The following is a 16,007-nucleotide window of genomic DNA, read 5'->3' as shown; positions in this document are numbered from 1 at the left end:
CCTGGGCTCTGACGCTTGGCTACCCTGCTCAGTTCTTCTGCTGAGAGATGAGGATACCCCAGCCCTTCCCCACCCCACCAGCTCAGCGGATCCCAGGAAGCCTTGCCTGCTGCACAGAGAGGGGGCAGGCAAGTGGCAGGGGTCAGTAGCCTTCCCCATGAGCTTGATCAGCTCTCCAAGTTCCAGGGCAGAGGATGGCTGACCCCAGGCCCACATCCAGGGTGGCTAAATGCTGGCTGCAAGCCACAAAACTGCAGGCAGGGAGCTGAGGGCTCCCTTCCCCAATGCAGTAGCCCCTCCAGGCTGATGGGAGCTGTTCATCGTTGTCCAGCTACAAGATGGTGTCACGCAAGACTGTGGCTACCCTGCTACTGGTGCACGTGGTCGCGATGCTGGCCTCCCAGACGGAAGCCTTCGTCCCCATCTTCACCTACAGCGAGCTCCAGAGAATGCAGGTAAGGACGCCCTGCAGCCCCTGCATGCTGACCCAGCTGAGTGACAGCTGCGCTCCGCCCGAGGGGGGCTCGTTCCCTCCCAGGCCCAAGGACTCCTCTGCAAGCCTGTGTTCAGTGCTGCACAGTGAAGCTAAGGACACGCAAAGCCCTGGAGTCATGATCACCTGCACTCCCACCACGCTCCTGTCTTCACTGGTGTCCCCACACAAGAGTCAGTGGCCCACAGCCTGTCCTTGCCCTGCCTGTACCTTGGTGGATGCCCACAATGACTCAGCTGGGAAATGTCTGAGGCCCTTCTCTGGGTCACCAGGGGGCTGCCCCCAGGGAGCCAAGTCAGGGTCAGAAAAGAAAGTAACACCCAGAGACATAAGAGATGTCACAGTGGGACATGACGAGTGGTGTCCTAAGTAATCCCAATGCCCAGTCGAAGGAGAAATCCCGCCACTGGGAGGCCTAGGGGACCTCCTAAGGAACTTGCAAGATGAGAAGTGAGCCAGTGAGGGGTGCCAGGGGCTGCAGGAAGGTGATTCTATGCATCTATTGCAAGAACTCCCATCTGGGACCCCAGATGGAAAAGAAGGCAGGTGGATAGAACTCAGCTGGCAGGTGCTCATGAGCACCAGGCTGCCGCTCTGCCCACCCAGCACCTTTTCCCTGTTCTATGCAGACAGTAGAAATGGGACTTTCATGCCCTGCCACCCTGGCGTGAGCTCTCTGGGAGGTCTCATGGCTCTGCGACCTGTCTATGGCAGCTGTGGGTGGTGATGGAGGAACTGTTGCAGGCCCTATACCGGCTCAACTCTGCAGTTCTGTCATCCCCGCAGCTCTAAGCAGGAGGAAGCCCACAGCAGAATCCCATGGGAGTCATTAGAGAGCCTGGGCAAAGGACCAGGGTGAACTTGCACGCACAGGGTCTCCAGGATTGGGGGCGGGCAGATGGCTGTCGGAAGCCCTCGAGTGCCGCAGCGCCTGAGTGAGCAAAGCAGTAACGATGGGACGCTCCGCATTGAGCAGCTGCGCGGTTCTCCTGCTGTAACTGCCAGGCCCGTATTTCACTGGGAAGCTGCAGGCTGCTACCTCGCCGTTCATCTCACGGATCTGCCGGTCATCAATCACCTCGCGGGAACTCAGAGCTCCCGGGCCACCCCACGGCGCCCTCCCAGCCCAGGCTGTTTTGCTAGCTTTTTTATTGGCTCTCTGCTAAGAAAGACACATTTGCACCCTGAATACACGCGAAGGGCAGCCATTATTTTCAGCTTCTTTGCTTAATTAACAGTAACAATCCTTGTGCAGATGTTTTAACTATCAAGGAAGGAGAGGGACTGCCTCTCCTCGGCAGCAGCCCCTGGGCGGGGGCAGCTCAAGGGCACCCTTAGTCCTCCGTGAGACGGAGATGCCTGGTGCAGGAGGGCCCTGGGGAGGGCCGCTGCGGGAGGGCCTGTGCTTTGATGCAGCTCTCTGCCCTAGGAAAGGGAACGGCACCGAGGCCATGCAAAATCCCTGAGTGTTCAGCAGAGGGCGGAGCCGGCAGCCGCTTGGGTACCTGCAGAACCCGCCCTGGAAGAGGAAAGCAGAAGGAGCCAGGTGAGATACAGCTCTCTCCAACCCATCCACCCCACCCCCAGCCAGCATGGTGAACAGGCAGGCCCACCCAACTCAGCCAGTCCTGGAATAGTCTAGATTCAGTAGCAAGCAGGCACCCAAGCACCCTATCCTGGCAGGAAGGGAGAGTTGGCAGAATGAGACATATTGGTCATTTTGGACACCCAAGGAGGATGTACAGGCAAGGGATGCTGGGACATTCACTTTTCCCGAGGGATGTTGGGACATTTGCCTTGTCTCAGAGGAGGTGGCATTCTGATTTGCAATCCAAGGGAGGAGAACTGGTGCAAGGGTCTCACAGAGGAGCAGCAGCGAGTGCAGAAGCCATCTGAGGGCATCAGACAGGTTCCAGGTCCTTATGGCAGAGGGCAGGACGAGCGAGGTCAGCAGGGACAGCTCAGGAAGCGTTGGTGCCCACGCTAGGCAAGGCCACAAGGAGCCATGGAGGGCAGGGTCAAGGTGCAAGCAAGAAGGTCATGTGTGGGTGGTGCAGGAGACCAGCGAGAGCAGCTGAAGTCCTAGAGGGTCAGGGTGGTGTGTAGGGGTTGGTGGAAGGGGGACCCTGTCTCGTCCTCCTGGGCAGGACACCAGGAACGGTGGCCAGCTCCACCTAGGCCCTGTCCTTCAGCACTGGCCGTGGAGGCTGGGGAGAGCATGGAATGCGGTCAGCTCTGGACCCTCCCACAGTGAATAAATATCTCTCTCTCTCTCTCTCTCTCTCTCTCTCTCTCTCTCTCTGTGACACACACACACACACACACACACACACACACACACACACACACACACACACGTTGGTTACCAGGGGATGGACACAGAGCCCGTTCTTAGCCGCCAGGGGGCTCACACTCCCTTGGGGAGGCAAAATTCAGGGAGATCCGGAAACTATGTTCCAGGGAAAGGAGTGAGCTGTGCAGAATGGTCTCAGGAAGAGGGGCTGTGCAGGAAGACAGTAAGGGGAGGAGCTGAAAAAGACAGGCTGCAATTTTAAATTGGGGGGAGGGGGGCACTGGAACTATCTTTGCCAGTCAATGGTATTGGTGCAGAGAGTCAGGAGTGAACATTGAAAGCATGGGGGGATGCCAGTGCAAAGGCCCTGGGGCAGGAGAAGTTGGGCCTGGTGCCTGCAGGAAGCTGAGAGGCTGGAGCAGAACAGCGTGGGGACTGTGGGAGCCAGGCTGTGGCCTTCATAGACTGGTGTTTGGACTTGGAGTTCCTTCTGCTGAGTCCATGGGCTTTAAGGAAATCATGAAGGACATAAGTTATATATATTTGAAAAGCAGAGAGAGATTTATCCATTGGTTCACTCTCCAAATGCCTGCAATAGCTGGAGCTGGGCCAAGATGAAGCCCAGAGCCTGCAACTGCCCCCTCCAGGTCTCCCCTGCAGATGGCAGGGACTCAGGTACTTGAGCCATCACTGCTACCGCCCAGGGTGCCTGCAGGCAAGGAGCTGGTATCTAAAGAGGAGACAGCACCAGAACCCAATAGGAGATACAGGCATCCCCAGGAAATTTAACCACTCTACTGAACTCCCAACTCTGGCTGACATTCCAATGGGGGCTTCCCAGCCACCGTGCTGTGCAGATCGAAGGGGCAATGACAGAGTTAGGGAGACCACCAGAGAGGCTACTGCATGGGGAGAGAGGGATGCGGGTGCTCAGCCTGAGGTGGCCATGACGGGAGGCTGCATTCAGGAGGCACCTTGCCAGAGAAGCCCACAGCATCCACTTGAAGCTGAGGTCAGGGATGGAGGACAGATTTGCCCCCCAAATGAGGCTGCAAAGACCCTGAAGGATGGTTTGATGAGAGGGAGAGTGGAAGGCCAGGCAAGACCTGTGAACCGTGAGATGCTGCTGTGTGTGCGGAAGGAGACAAAGTTCAGAAGCAAGGTTGGGGCTGGAGACATAAATCAGAAATAATTGGGTGGACTTTCCCACCAGCTCTGGGAAAGTGAGCCCCCAGAGGGGCAGACAGAGAAGGGTTAGGTCCAGGTGTCAGAGCCCCAGAAGTCCAGAGTGGGCCAGGGCCTTGCCAAGGCCACGCAGGAATGGAGCCAGCAGCACACGCAGGCTGAAGGCCTTCCCACATCCTCAGGCACATGCTGGTGGCCTGGGCACTGGTCCCCACCTTCACAGGTGCACCCCACCTATCCTGGCCCCAATCTGTCAAGGTGGAGCTGGGACAAGTCCCCAGGCTGGCAAGGGGAACCTCGCCAGAGGTCTGTGGGACTGAGTTGGAGTTGTAGGTAGCCATGCAGTTTCCATGGTGCATATGCAAGTACATCCAGCACAACTTCCCACTGCTGGAGGAGGGCATGAGGGAGAGTCATGCAGTGGCCCCTCCCCCTGAAGAACTGCAGTGAATAAATGACACCCGCACACTGGTTACCGAGGTTGGAGTAGTGAAGGACACAGTGTGTGTTCTCAGATGCTGGGGTGGGTGGGGTGGTCCTTCCAGGATTTGCCAGTCCTCTTCCTCACCTCTTCATCTTCAAGTGAGGAAAGTGAGGCCTAGAAATAGAGGCACAAGGATAGCCAGTGGCTGGACAGGCAGGACCTGAACCTATGCCCCTTCAGGTATCCCTGTTCCTGGGGTCTCCAGGGCAGATCTGAGGCCACTTCCCACATCCAGGAAGTAGACGCCAGAGCCCCAGTGCTACACAACTATAGCAATGGGAGGCACTGGAGGAGGCGGGGCTATCCACCAGTATGCCACCCTTGGGGCAAAAGGCCTCCAATCGGTTCCCAACAGTCTCACTGTGTCCCCAGAGTGCAAGAGCCTGGCATTGAGGATAGACACAGACTCCGGAGCCAGGCCACCTTCCTCTATAGGAGCTTCTTCCTCTGCTGCTCTGCACCTGTATGGCCTTGAGCTTCTTATTATCCTGCTCAGTTTCCACACCTGTAAGAAAGAGATGCTGATCATGCCTGCCTCCTGGGGGTCTCGAGTGGGCTTGGTCTCCTGCCAGCAGCCCCCACCCCACCCTGTGCCGTGTCTGCAGCCTGCGCCTGCTCAGACTCAGCCAGCCATGGGGCTCAGGCAGCATTTACATGGTGTCTCTGCCAAGCACGCCCCGACCTTTTCTTATCACTATTCCCTGAACATGCAGCCCAGTCACTGCTTCTTAGCATCTGTGTGGGATTGGGGCTTAGAAGTAATCTGCAAACGATTTAAAGCAGACAGGAGGATTGTATGGGTGACAAATGCTGCACCGTTTCAGAGGGGGAACTTGAGCACCATGAGATGTCCATGTTCCTGAGGGATGGGGTTGGAGAGTCCTGGAGCCAAGCTCTCCCCTGCTCAGCCCTGTGGATACCAGGGAACTGCACCAAAGCCCTGGGAACGGCACCTAGAATGCAGGAAGGCACCACCAAGGTCTGCTATTGAGCGCCTCTCTGTCTCAAAGGCCAGGAGGGCTTCCAGCAGACTCCCAGCTTCCTGGTGGGGGGAAGGGGAGTGAGCCACAATTTCCACAGAACCCAAGAGGCCCAGGGGATGTTAACAGTAGGGACCATAAAGGGGTGACTCCCATGTGTCCCTCCTTCCCCTAGCAGGATCCCCAAGGGTTAATGGCCCTCTACGCATCTCTCCCTTCTTGTTAACTCTGCCTTATTTCACAGCTGACTGCTCCCGTGGAAATTGGATGGAGGATGAACTCCAGGCAGCTGGAAAAGTACCGGGACGCCCTGGAAGGGCTGCTGAGTGAGCTGCCACCGCCGCTGCTGTCAGCCCAGCACGGTACAGGGAGGGTGGGGCGTCGCAGCTGCTGCTGGGGTTGGGCTCAGCAGCCCCTCACTGCCCTGCTCCATCAGCTGCCCACGATGGCTAGTTGTTGGTTTTCCTCTTTGGCACTTGACAACAGCGAGCTGGCTTCTCCAAGGTTGGGGGAGAGGGCTCAGTCTCAGTGTGGGCAGGCACTGACATTGCTGGTAGCCAGGGGCCCCAGTTCTCCAGCTCAAGTCTCAAGTGGCTCAAGTCCTAGCCTGCACACCCTTCTAGCTGAGGCCGCAACACCCAGTCAGCCTCCTTGTCCAGCCCAACCCTCCCCAAATCCCACCAAAGCTGAGCGTTGTTCCAAAGAAACTCCTACCCCTCCCAGTGCTGCTGCTATTTATGTGTTGTTTCAAGAGGACCACCCCTTTGCAACAACATTCATGGACACGTAGATTATAAAGATAGGCTGTGCTGCTGCAAAATTTGTTATTTTTCCCATAGGAAACATCAAAGAGCTAAGCTCCAGTTGGCCTCACCCAGTTCAAACTCTGCCTGAGTTGTGTTTGAAAGGCTAGATCTCACAAACTGCCACTAATGACTTCTGGTCCCCAGGAGGCAAAGACAGATACGTAGGGGAAGCGGTATAGAGATGGAGCAAGTGCAAGGTTAAATGGGAGTCAAAGAGAGCTTCCAGGCTTGAGCACCCACCTCTAGCCGCCAGCCTCCACCTGGCAGGTGGGCATGTGGGTTCAAGGGTCTCAGGAGATGGTTGCCCAGGAGGATCTGCCCACTCCACTGAGCTGCAACCTTTGCTTCTTCCCAGGAGCTCAGTGAGGGCCCCGTCCCAGCAGAAGGTGAATGGAGTCAAAAGTCCTCTTCCATACGAGCAAGCCCTCAAAAGTCTGCCAACCCACTAGCCCGGCTTGGAATGTAAAATCCCTTCTTCTCAGAAACTCTCTCCAGCAAATAAAGCATGTAATCAACAGAAATCATCTGCTTAGTTAATACACTGGTTTCCGAAAGTTGAGAGGGGAAGGACTGAGGGCCCTGAGGCGCTGTCCATGGTGGCGCACACAGGGAGCTTCTCGGCCAAGTGCAGAGTTCAGGAGTTAACTCCACCTGCAGTGCAGAAGGACTCAGCATAGCTTCTCCTGTGGTATGCGAGGCGACAGATGCACACCGGGTCTCCCAGCTTCCCGTCTGCTCTCTGCTCACAGCCCCACTGCAGGTCTAATGGACCGGACGATTTCCAGGCCTCTGCACTCAGCCCCTTGCTGAGTGACTTCCAGCCAGCCCTTTAGCCTCAATGAGCCTCTGTAAAAGCAAGGTGGTAATCTCTGCTCTGAGATCTGGGGATGGAGGAGCCGGCAAAGAGCAAATCACTATGATTATTGTCACCTTGTGACTTCACACGGCAGTGTCCGCAGCAAAATCAGTCAACCCACTTATTTTGCCTTCTAAACAAAACTGGAGGGACATCTCACCCTAACTTAATTTTACATTAAATGAATGCTGATTTATTTATATACTGGGGCCATGTGGGAATAGCAGTCCCTCTTCCTATAGGTCACAGCGATTAGGCATCCAAGTTCATGCCCTATTTTCACCCACTTCAAGCCTCACCTGTGCTTAGCCACAGAAAGTGACTGTCAGGATACGAAGGCCTTGACCTTTAAAAAGACCCTCTGTATTCTCCTAAGGAATACTCAGCTCCTGCATGCAACCCAACCCCTGCCATGAGGCTCATTTCCATATATGCCCTGTGATCATAGGGATTTGGCTGTAGGCAATGTTGGAAAGAAATGGGCACAGAGGGCCTGGCTCAATGGCTCAGTGGCTAAAGTCCTCATCTTGCATGAGCTGGGATCCCATATGGGTGCTGGTTTATGTCCCATTTGCTCCACTTTCCATCCAGTTTCCTGCTTGTGGCCTGGGAAAGCAGTTGAGGACGGCCCAAAGCCTTAGATCCTTGCACCCATGTGGGAGACCTGGAAGAAGCTCCTGGTTTTAGATCAGCTCAGCTCTGGTCATTGCAGCCACTTGGGAAGTGAATCAGTGAATGGAAGATCTGTCTCTCCTTCTCTCCATAAATCTGATCTGCCTTCCCAATAAAAATAAATAAACCTTTTTAAAAATTGACAGACAGGGCTGCAGTCACAGGGCTCCCAGGAGAGAAAGGAGAAAAGACAGGGCTTGCAAGGCATGCTGCCTCCCAGACTGCCCCGGCCCTCTGAGGTCCCCCTGCCCCCTCTTCTTCCTATCCCACCCAACCCTCTTCCCCACCTCTTCTCTGCACCACACTCCAAGAAGCAGAGCATGAGGCTCCTAGTGTTGTTCCACATACGAAGTAGAGTTGTGTCTGTTGTTTACCCTTTCCTCCAGCCTACCCTACCTGCATCCACAGCAGCAACAGAGGATGCCCCCTGGGGAATCTGCCCCAAGACCTTGGTGTTTGCAGAGCAGCACTGGACTTGACGCCATAGGGGGCAATGGACCCTAGGATGTCACAACTCTGTTGATTGGCATTGTTGCTTTTCATGAGGCAGAGACATAAAAAGAGCATGCCATTCGCTGGTTTGCTCCCCCAAACGCCTGCAATGGCTAAGGCTGGGTGGAGGAAGGACCAGGGGCCCTGGCTTGGAAGCTGAGATGGGGAGCAGAGCCAGGAATCCAAGTCAAGCGCTCTGATATGGGACATGGTTTTGTTGTTGTTGTTGTTGTTGTTTTAAAGATGCATTTATTTTTATTCAAAATTCAGATTTTACAGAGTGTGTGTGAGAGAGATTCTCCATCTACTGGTTCACTCCCCAAATGGTTATAACAGCCAGAGCTGGGTGAATCTGAAGTCAGGAGCCTGGAGTGTCTTCCAGGGCTCCCACCTAGGTATAAGGGCTCAGGTACTTGGGCCATTCTCCATTGCTTTCCCAGGTCACAGGCAGGGAACCTGATCAGAAGTGGTACAGATAGGACACAAACTGTTGCCCATATGGGGTGCCAGCACCAAAGGCAGAGGTTTAAATTTTTATGCCACAGTGTCAGCATCTAATATGGGACATCTTGATTTGATTCTTCAGTGTAAGGTTGAACACCCTCCCTGGTGTGCATTTCATTAGAGTATTGGCTCAGGAACCACAGTGCCTAGGAAGGGATGGCAATGATCTGCAGGTAGGTTCTGCTTAAAGCTTGGCACTGCAGCCAGGCTGTCCTTAGCCTCTGATCTGCTTTCTGGTAATGAGCCGCAACAGGCAGCCGGCCACCACCTCCATCTGTATGCACAGTGCCTGGTCAGATGTTTCAGCTCTTTTCTTCTCTAGTTTTCCTCCTCCTGCTGCTGTACAATTTCTCACAATTGTCTCAAAGAAAGCCAGTGAGTTCCTACAGTTTCCAGGACAGTGGGCTCGATTGCTTACGGGACCTGCACAGCCCTTGAAGAAATTAAAATTGGAGAGGCGCTGGGAGAGAGGATTCGGTGAGCTGAGTCAAGAGAAAATGACCATGTTTTCACACAACAGAAGAAAAGAAAAACATGCTCCTAGTTAAAGCTGTGAGTGAACTGGAAACCAGGCAGGATGGGAGAGAGGCAGGGGAAGCCCCCAGGTAAACAGGGGCAGGTAGGCTGTGCTCCCATCCCGCAGAGTTGGGTCCCCGCAAAATCAGCAGAAAGCTCTCTGGTCAGCGGTGAGCCGGCCAGCACACCTTGGTGGGAGTGTGTTCCATGCCCTCACATGCCCACGTGTAATTATAGGGCAGACTGCACTGGGCTACACAAGGTGGAGATGATGAGGTATTTTCTCAGTAGCCACATCCGTGTGATTTTATAATTACTCAGCCACGTGGAGTTGCCATGAAATTGAATAGTTAAAAGCAAAGAGTAATTGCCTGATATCTGTACTCTGTAATTTAGTGTAATCTAATCATGGACAAAGCCCAAAAGAAATGTTCTGAAAGCATTACATTTTTCTTCATATACAATTTGTTATTGACTCTGGGTAATGGGTCCCATAGCTACTCAGGGACTGTTACCCATGGATACGGAAGTGTGAGCATAGCCAAAGGACTAAGAGCCACATTTCGTGTTCAACAGGTAACACAGCAGGCCGGTAGAGCCTAATGTGAGCTATCTCTGCCACTCTGTCTGCTAGTGAGACAGCAAGAAGCTGTGGGTGTTCCTGGGTCCTGATTCCCAAAGAACACTCTGTTTCCCACAGTACTCTCCAGCACTCTCTTCCTCCCCCATCCCACCCCTCCCCGTCTGCCCTGGTGTGGTGCCACCCATGACGTGGTTGCCTGGAAACCCAGAAGAGGATGAACCAGGCCCTCGAGCAGCTGGGACAGGGAGAGGTGAGGGAGGGGGAAGTTCATGGGCAGATCTGTGTTCCCCAGTACCACTGAGGGCCTGACAACTGGTGCAGGCTTTCTGCAGGAAGGGAAGGGGAGTGGAACCGATAAACAGATTTATAGTTGTTATTCTTACAAGGCTTGTACAGGAAGGAAGACAGGCGGTGCGACAGTCCCCGGGGAATCCAGAGGGTGCTCAAGCAGTCCCCTGCTCCTGCTAAATGTGTGGCTGTAGTTGCTAAGTAGACTCACACACTGGAACTGCTTTCTCTTTCTTTGCCTTTAATAAGCCAGGAAGGCCCACAGTCTGAAGTACTCATCTTAAAAAATAAAAATAGGGTCCAGCACGCTGACCTAGCAGCTAAAGTCCTCGCCTTGAACACACCAGGATCTCATATAGGCACTGGTTCTAATCATGGTGGCCCCATTTCCCATCCAGCTCCCTGCTTATGGCCTGGGAAAGCAGTCAAGGACAGCCCAAAGTCTTGGGACCCTGCACCCGCGTGGGAGACCTGGAAGAGCTCCTGGCTTCAGATTGGCGCAGCTCGGCCATTGTGGTTATTTGGGGAGTGAATCATCAGGCCGAACATCTTCCTCTCTGCCTCTCCTCCTCTCTGTAGATATCTGACTATGCAATAAAAATAAAATAAATCTAAGAAATATATAAAAAAATAAAAACCTGCAACAAAATGATGAGAAAGGAGGCAGGGAGAGCAATGGCTCCTTTCCCTGCAGCCCCAGCCCCTTGTCCCTGGACTCCTGGCTCCACAGGAGTTCAGCAACAGAAGATTCTAGTAGGCAGTTCCTAACAAGGAAGAGAGTACAAAGCAGCAGAGGAACTCTGAGGAGGGCGCATAAATTTCAGGAAGGGGCAGGACCTGGGAGACAGCACTAAAGGAAAGGGACAGGTTCATCTCAGAGTGGGCAGGAAGAGGACTATCACCTGGTAGTTGGTGTTGCTGCAATCTGGTGGGTTCCTCAGGCACCTAGAGGTGCATCATACAAACAGCCTATTGGAGCCAGACATCACCACAGACAGAAGCGGAGGTCAGGGGACCAAAAGGCTTTGGCTGCCACCGTGCTGGGTTCTAGGCTGCAGGGCAAAGGGCCCCCAAGTGCTGTAGAAACCACAACGATCCCCTCCCCCCATGCACACACAACACACAAGGAGACTGGGCAGGCCTCACCTCCTGCCTTCTGCTGAGTTTTAAAGTCTCCCTGAGAGCCATGGGGAAGAACCAGCGGTAATTCTGAAACGCTGCAGCATTCACTTTGTGTAAGCATCAGTTTTAAGTCCTCTCCGAATCCACAGGGCCGGTATTGATGCCGCAAGGCTCATTCTTTAGATATTGAACTGCACAGCTGCAAGGAGCTGCACAAACGTTACCAACTCATTTGTCATGCAAACAGTGCTTCAGAATGAAATAAAATACTATTATGTGGTGTATGTGTTAGGCAATCACTATATCAAATTCATGGCATTCCGTGCAAACACAGGCAGAGAAAAGGAAAACAACACTTGGTGAGAGAAACAGCACCACATGGGAGCAGCTGAGTGGGGAGATGGGGAGGCTGACCCAGCCCAGGCTGTCACTTTCCCAGCAATGGTGGCTGGTGTTGAATACCCCTGGGGGAAGGGCAGGTGGCAGGATGCTAAAGGGGGCTTAGGGTCACTGGGATGGATCTTGGAACTGCTGAGTAAAGCGCTAGGAAGGCCTGGGGGTGGGGAACCCAGCAGGCAGTCAGGAGCCAATGAGGAAGGAGTAGAGAAACAGGGAGGAATCAAGATGGTGAAATAGGGTAAGGACACATTTAAACAGATGGAGACACATTAGCCAGTGTGAAGCAGAGAAGGCACATTCTAGGAAATGGGAGAGGACAGAATGACAGCAGAGGGGTACCCAAAGACTGTCAGACACAGGAAAGCAGTAGACACAACAGTGTGGTGGTGCAGTGATTAATACCCAAAAGGCATTCAGTGAACTATGATTTGAACTACACAAGTAGCCAGAACTCCAACAGCAACAAGGTGGAAAGGGGTGTTCACTGAGAGCTCAGGAGGTGAACCCAGACAAAGAACTGCCTGTCCTGCTGGTCTGTTTGATTTGACCAGGACCAGAGACAGAGTGGCAGGTCCCAAATGGGCAGTGTGGAAACAGGGTAGATTTCATAGCCCAGCTCACGCCCTAGAGCCAAATCGGATGCCATTTTGTATAGGGAGGCAAAGGCTATGGGACAGTACTGCATATGCACTGAGCTGGGAGTGAACTCATTTCTGGCACAGTGAACTGCAACAACATGGCATCTTGCAGGTTCTACCCAGGATAGGGACAGGTAGCCCTCAGACCTGATGGCCAGCAGATCAAGAAGTCCAGAAGGGGCACATCAGGTGCCATTTTATACAATGTGGAAAGACTTTAAGACTACAGGGACAGGCCTGGCACGGCCAGGCCTCACCTTGAACGCCCCAGGATCCCATATGGTCGCCGGTTCTAATCCCGGCAGCTCCACTTTCCATCCAGCTCCCTGCCTGTGGCCCAGGAAAGCAGTCGAGGAAGGCCCAAAGCCTTGGGACCCTGCACCCGCGTGGGAGACCTGGAAGAAGCTCCTGGCTTCGGATTGGCTCAGCTCCAGCCATTGTGGCCGCCTGGGGAGTGAATCATCGGACAGAAGATCTTCCTTTCTATCTCTCCTCTCTGTATATTCACCTTTCCAATAAAAATAAAATAAATCTTTAAAAAAAAAAAGACTACAGGAACAAAAGTGAACTGCGCATGCACTGAGCTGGGAACGAACTCACTGAGCTCAGGGCATTGCACTGGCCCCACAGAGAAAATAAGTTGATAGATGTTGGCATCATACTGGTCAAAATAGGTCCATGTGACCCTCAGACCTCAAAGCCAACAGGTTCCGGCAAGATCAACACCACCAACAATCTAGTTATATAGGACACCTGGTCTCTCCCTAATCCTGGGAACTGTTCTAACAGGAAGTAAGAGAAAGATTATACAAAGGGTGTAGCCTCAGCACAGTATTACAGGAAGTGGAGAATTGTGGGCCAGGAGCTAAGGCTACAGAGACCATGCTGGAAATCTAACATAAAAACCCAGACCTGGAACTCGCTGGAGGCAGTGGCACAACTGACTGCAAACAAAGAGCTATGTATCAACTGCAATAAGTAAAATCGAACTGTAGATCTGTGGGTGACACAGTTTAGAAATCTTTCCCAAGAAGAAGAATCTGCTAACCAGAAGTACAATGACCAAGAGCAAAAGAAGAGACAGAGGCACAATGAATATTACTGAAGACTCCCCTGCAAATCTCAGAGTTCACTGAGGAAAACATCAGGAAAATGTTTTAAAACACTTGTTATAAAACTTCTTATCAACAATGAGAAACACATAATATAAAAGTTCAAGGAATTTTAGGAATATGTCACACAGAAAATTAATCAAATGAAAGCTGATATATTAGAAATGAAGAATATAGTAGAGCAAATTAAAAGTACAGTGGAGCATCTCCAAAATAGAATGAAGCAAGCAAAGAAAGAATCTCAGGGTTGGAAGATATATGTTGTCACCAGGAGGAAACAAACAAAAAACTGGAAACAGAGCTGGGTCAGGCTAAAAAAAAGTATTCAAGAACTGAAAGACACCATTAAAAGGCCAAATATAACTTATCGGAGTCCCAGAAGATGCAGAAAGAGAAGCTGGGATTAAGGGTGTATTCAATGAAATAATAAGGGAAAATTTCCCTAATCTAGAGAAAGAATTGGACAACAACATCCAGGAGGGGCACAGAACTCCCAACAGGCTTGACCAAAAGTGATCTTCATCATGACACATGATCATCAAGCTCTCTTCAATCAAATTGAAGAAGATCCTTAAATGTGCACATGGAAAAAAAATCTATTGACATATAAAGAAATGCCAATTAAACTCACAGGAAACCACTCACAGGAAATTCTACAAGTCAGAAGAGAATGGAGTGACATATTCCAAATTCTAAAAGCAAAAAGTTGTTGGCCCAGGATAACCTACCCAGCAAAGCTTTCCTTTGTCTTTGAAAATGCAATAAAATTCTTCCACAGTAAGGAAATGTTAAAAGAATTTGCCTCTCCCAAATCTGCCATACAAAGCACATTTAAAGATGTTCTCTTGGCAGAGAAGAGGAATAGCACCCACCAAAACCAAAGGTAAATGTGAAGAACATCCAAGTAAAATAACAACAGAAGACTAAATCAATGAACAACTCACTGCTAAAATGACAGGACCAAATTACCACCCATATGTATTAACCCTGAATGTAAATGACTTAAACTCATCAATCAAACATTTTAGATTAGTAGCTGGATTAAAAAAACAAAACCCATCTATTTGTTGCCTACAGAAGACATATCTCACCAACAAAGATAAGCAGAAACTATATCTCATTGATTTTGATTTTTTAGAATTAGTTTTATCTCCTCAAAACACTTGCTTTCCCATTAAATTCTTCAGTGACTTATAGATCATACAGTAGCATCCTTTTCTTCAAGAAGGTTCTTGATTTCTTCAGCGACACATTAGTCATTCAGTAGCATGTTATTTAACTTCATGGCATTTTTAACTTATTCTTTTCTTCCTGTCGTTGATTTTATTTTGTGGCTTTTCATTTAAGGGGATGTACAGTAACTTTGTAATGGAGATTATTATATCCAGATGTGAGGATACAATGCAGTATGCATCTCTATTTCCAGATCCAAGATGGACTCGCAATGAAACTGTTAACTATATCTTTTCTTTTTTTAAGATTTATTTATTCTATTACAAAGTCAGATATACAGAGAGGAGGAGAGACAGAGAGGAAGATCTTCCGTCCGATGATTCACTCCCCAAGTGAGCGCAACAGCCGGTGCTGTGCCGATCTGAAGCCGGGATCCAGGAACCTCTTCCAGGTCTCACACACGGGTGCAGGGTCCCAAGCCTTTGGGCCATCCTCGACTGCTTTCCCAGGCTGTAGGAGGACATTGTGAGCCTGGAAGGCCAGCGAGCACAGGTTTGCAGTTCATTGGACAGTATTTGCATGGCAATAACCAAATGGCTACCTTTGGTATAAACAGCATGTAAATGAGAACACCTAGCGCGATATACAAGACAAAAGGAATTCCAATATAGAGTGTGAAAAGTTGATGGTTTTGTTTATGAGCTCGATACTTCCTCCCCTACCCAATACGGACTTTCAGAATATAAAGTCTGATGCCCCTAATAAACTTCGGCTTTGACCATCAGTCAGGGTCCACGCGTGTTATTATCGGCTCCGTGCACCAAGTCCGTCGCTGCGGGACAGCGACACCAGGCCACAAGCAGGGAGCTGGATGGGAAGCAGGGCCACCGGGATTCGAACTGGCGCCCATATGGGATCCCGGGCGTTCAAGGTGAGGACTTTAGCCACTAGGCCATGCCACTGGGCCCGAAACTGTTAACTATATCTTGACAATAGGATGCAGGACTCTTTGCCATTTTTCATGCCCGCAATGATGGACATATGGCTTTTTTTAAATTATTATTTTTTATTGCAAAGTCAGATATATATAGAGAGGAGGAGAGACAGGAAGATCTTTCGATGATTCACTCCCCAAGTGATAGCAACAGTCTGTGCTGAGCTAATCTGAAGCTAGGAGCCAGGAGCTCCTCCAGGTCTCCCACGCGGGTGCAGGGTCTCAAGACTTTGGGCTGTCCTCGACTGCTTTCTCAGGCCACAAGCAGGGAGCTGGATGGGAAGTGGGACCACCAGGATTAGAACCAGCGCCTATATGAGATCCTGGTGTGTTCAAGGCGAGAACTTTAGGTAAGTACAAAAAATGAATGAATAAATAAAAATCAGCTGCTTTTCAATAGGACAAAAAAAAAAAAAA

General features: G+C 51.2%; 1 protein-coding gene across 1 annotated transcript; it reads left to right on the top strand.

Moving 5' to 3' along the window:
- The first annotated feature begins 338 nt into the window (after positions 1 to 338).
- On the top strand, positions 339 to 6,607 carry MLN (motilin). Its single transcript, XM_040983022.1, has 4 exons — positions 339 to 455; positions 1,923 to 2,039; positions 5,680 to 5,797; positions 6,597 to 6,607. The coding sequence occupies exons 1-4, from the start codon at positions 339 to 341 to the stop codon at positions 6,605 to 6,607; spliced, it is 363 nt and encodes a 120-aa protein (XP_040838956.1).
- The last annotated feature ends 9,400 nt before the right edge of the window (positions 6,608 to 16,007 follow it).

The sequence above is a fragment of the Ochotona curzoniae genome, unplaced genomic scaffold (genome assembly GCF_017591425.1).
Source record: "Ochotona curzoniae isolate NIBS_2020 unplaced genomic scaffold, NIBS_Ocur_1.0 contig_3819, whole genome shotgun sequence".
In the NCBI taxonomy this organism is placed as follows: Eukaryota; Metazoa; Chordata; class Mammalia; order Lagomorpha; family Ochotonidae; genus Ochotona; species Ochotona curzoniae.
The sequence above is the reverse complement of the archived record's forward strand: the minus strand, read 5'-3'. Positions and strand labels throughout refer to the sequence as shown.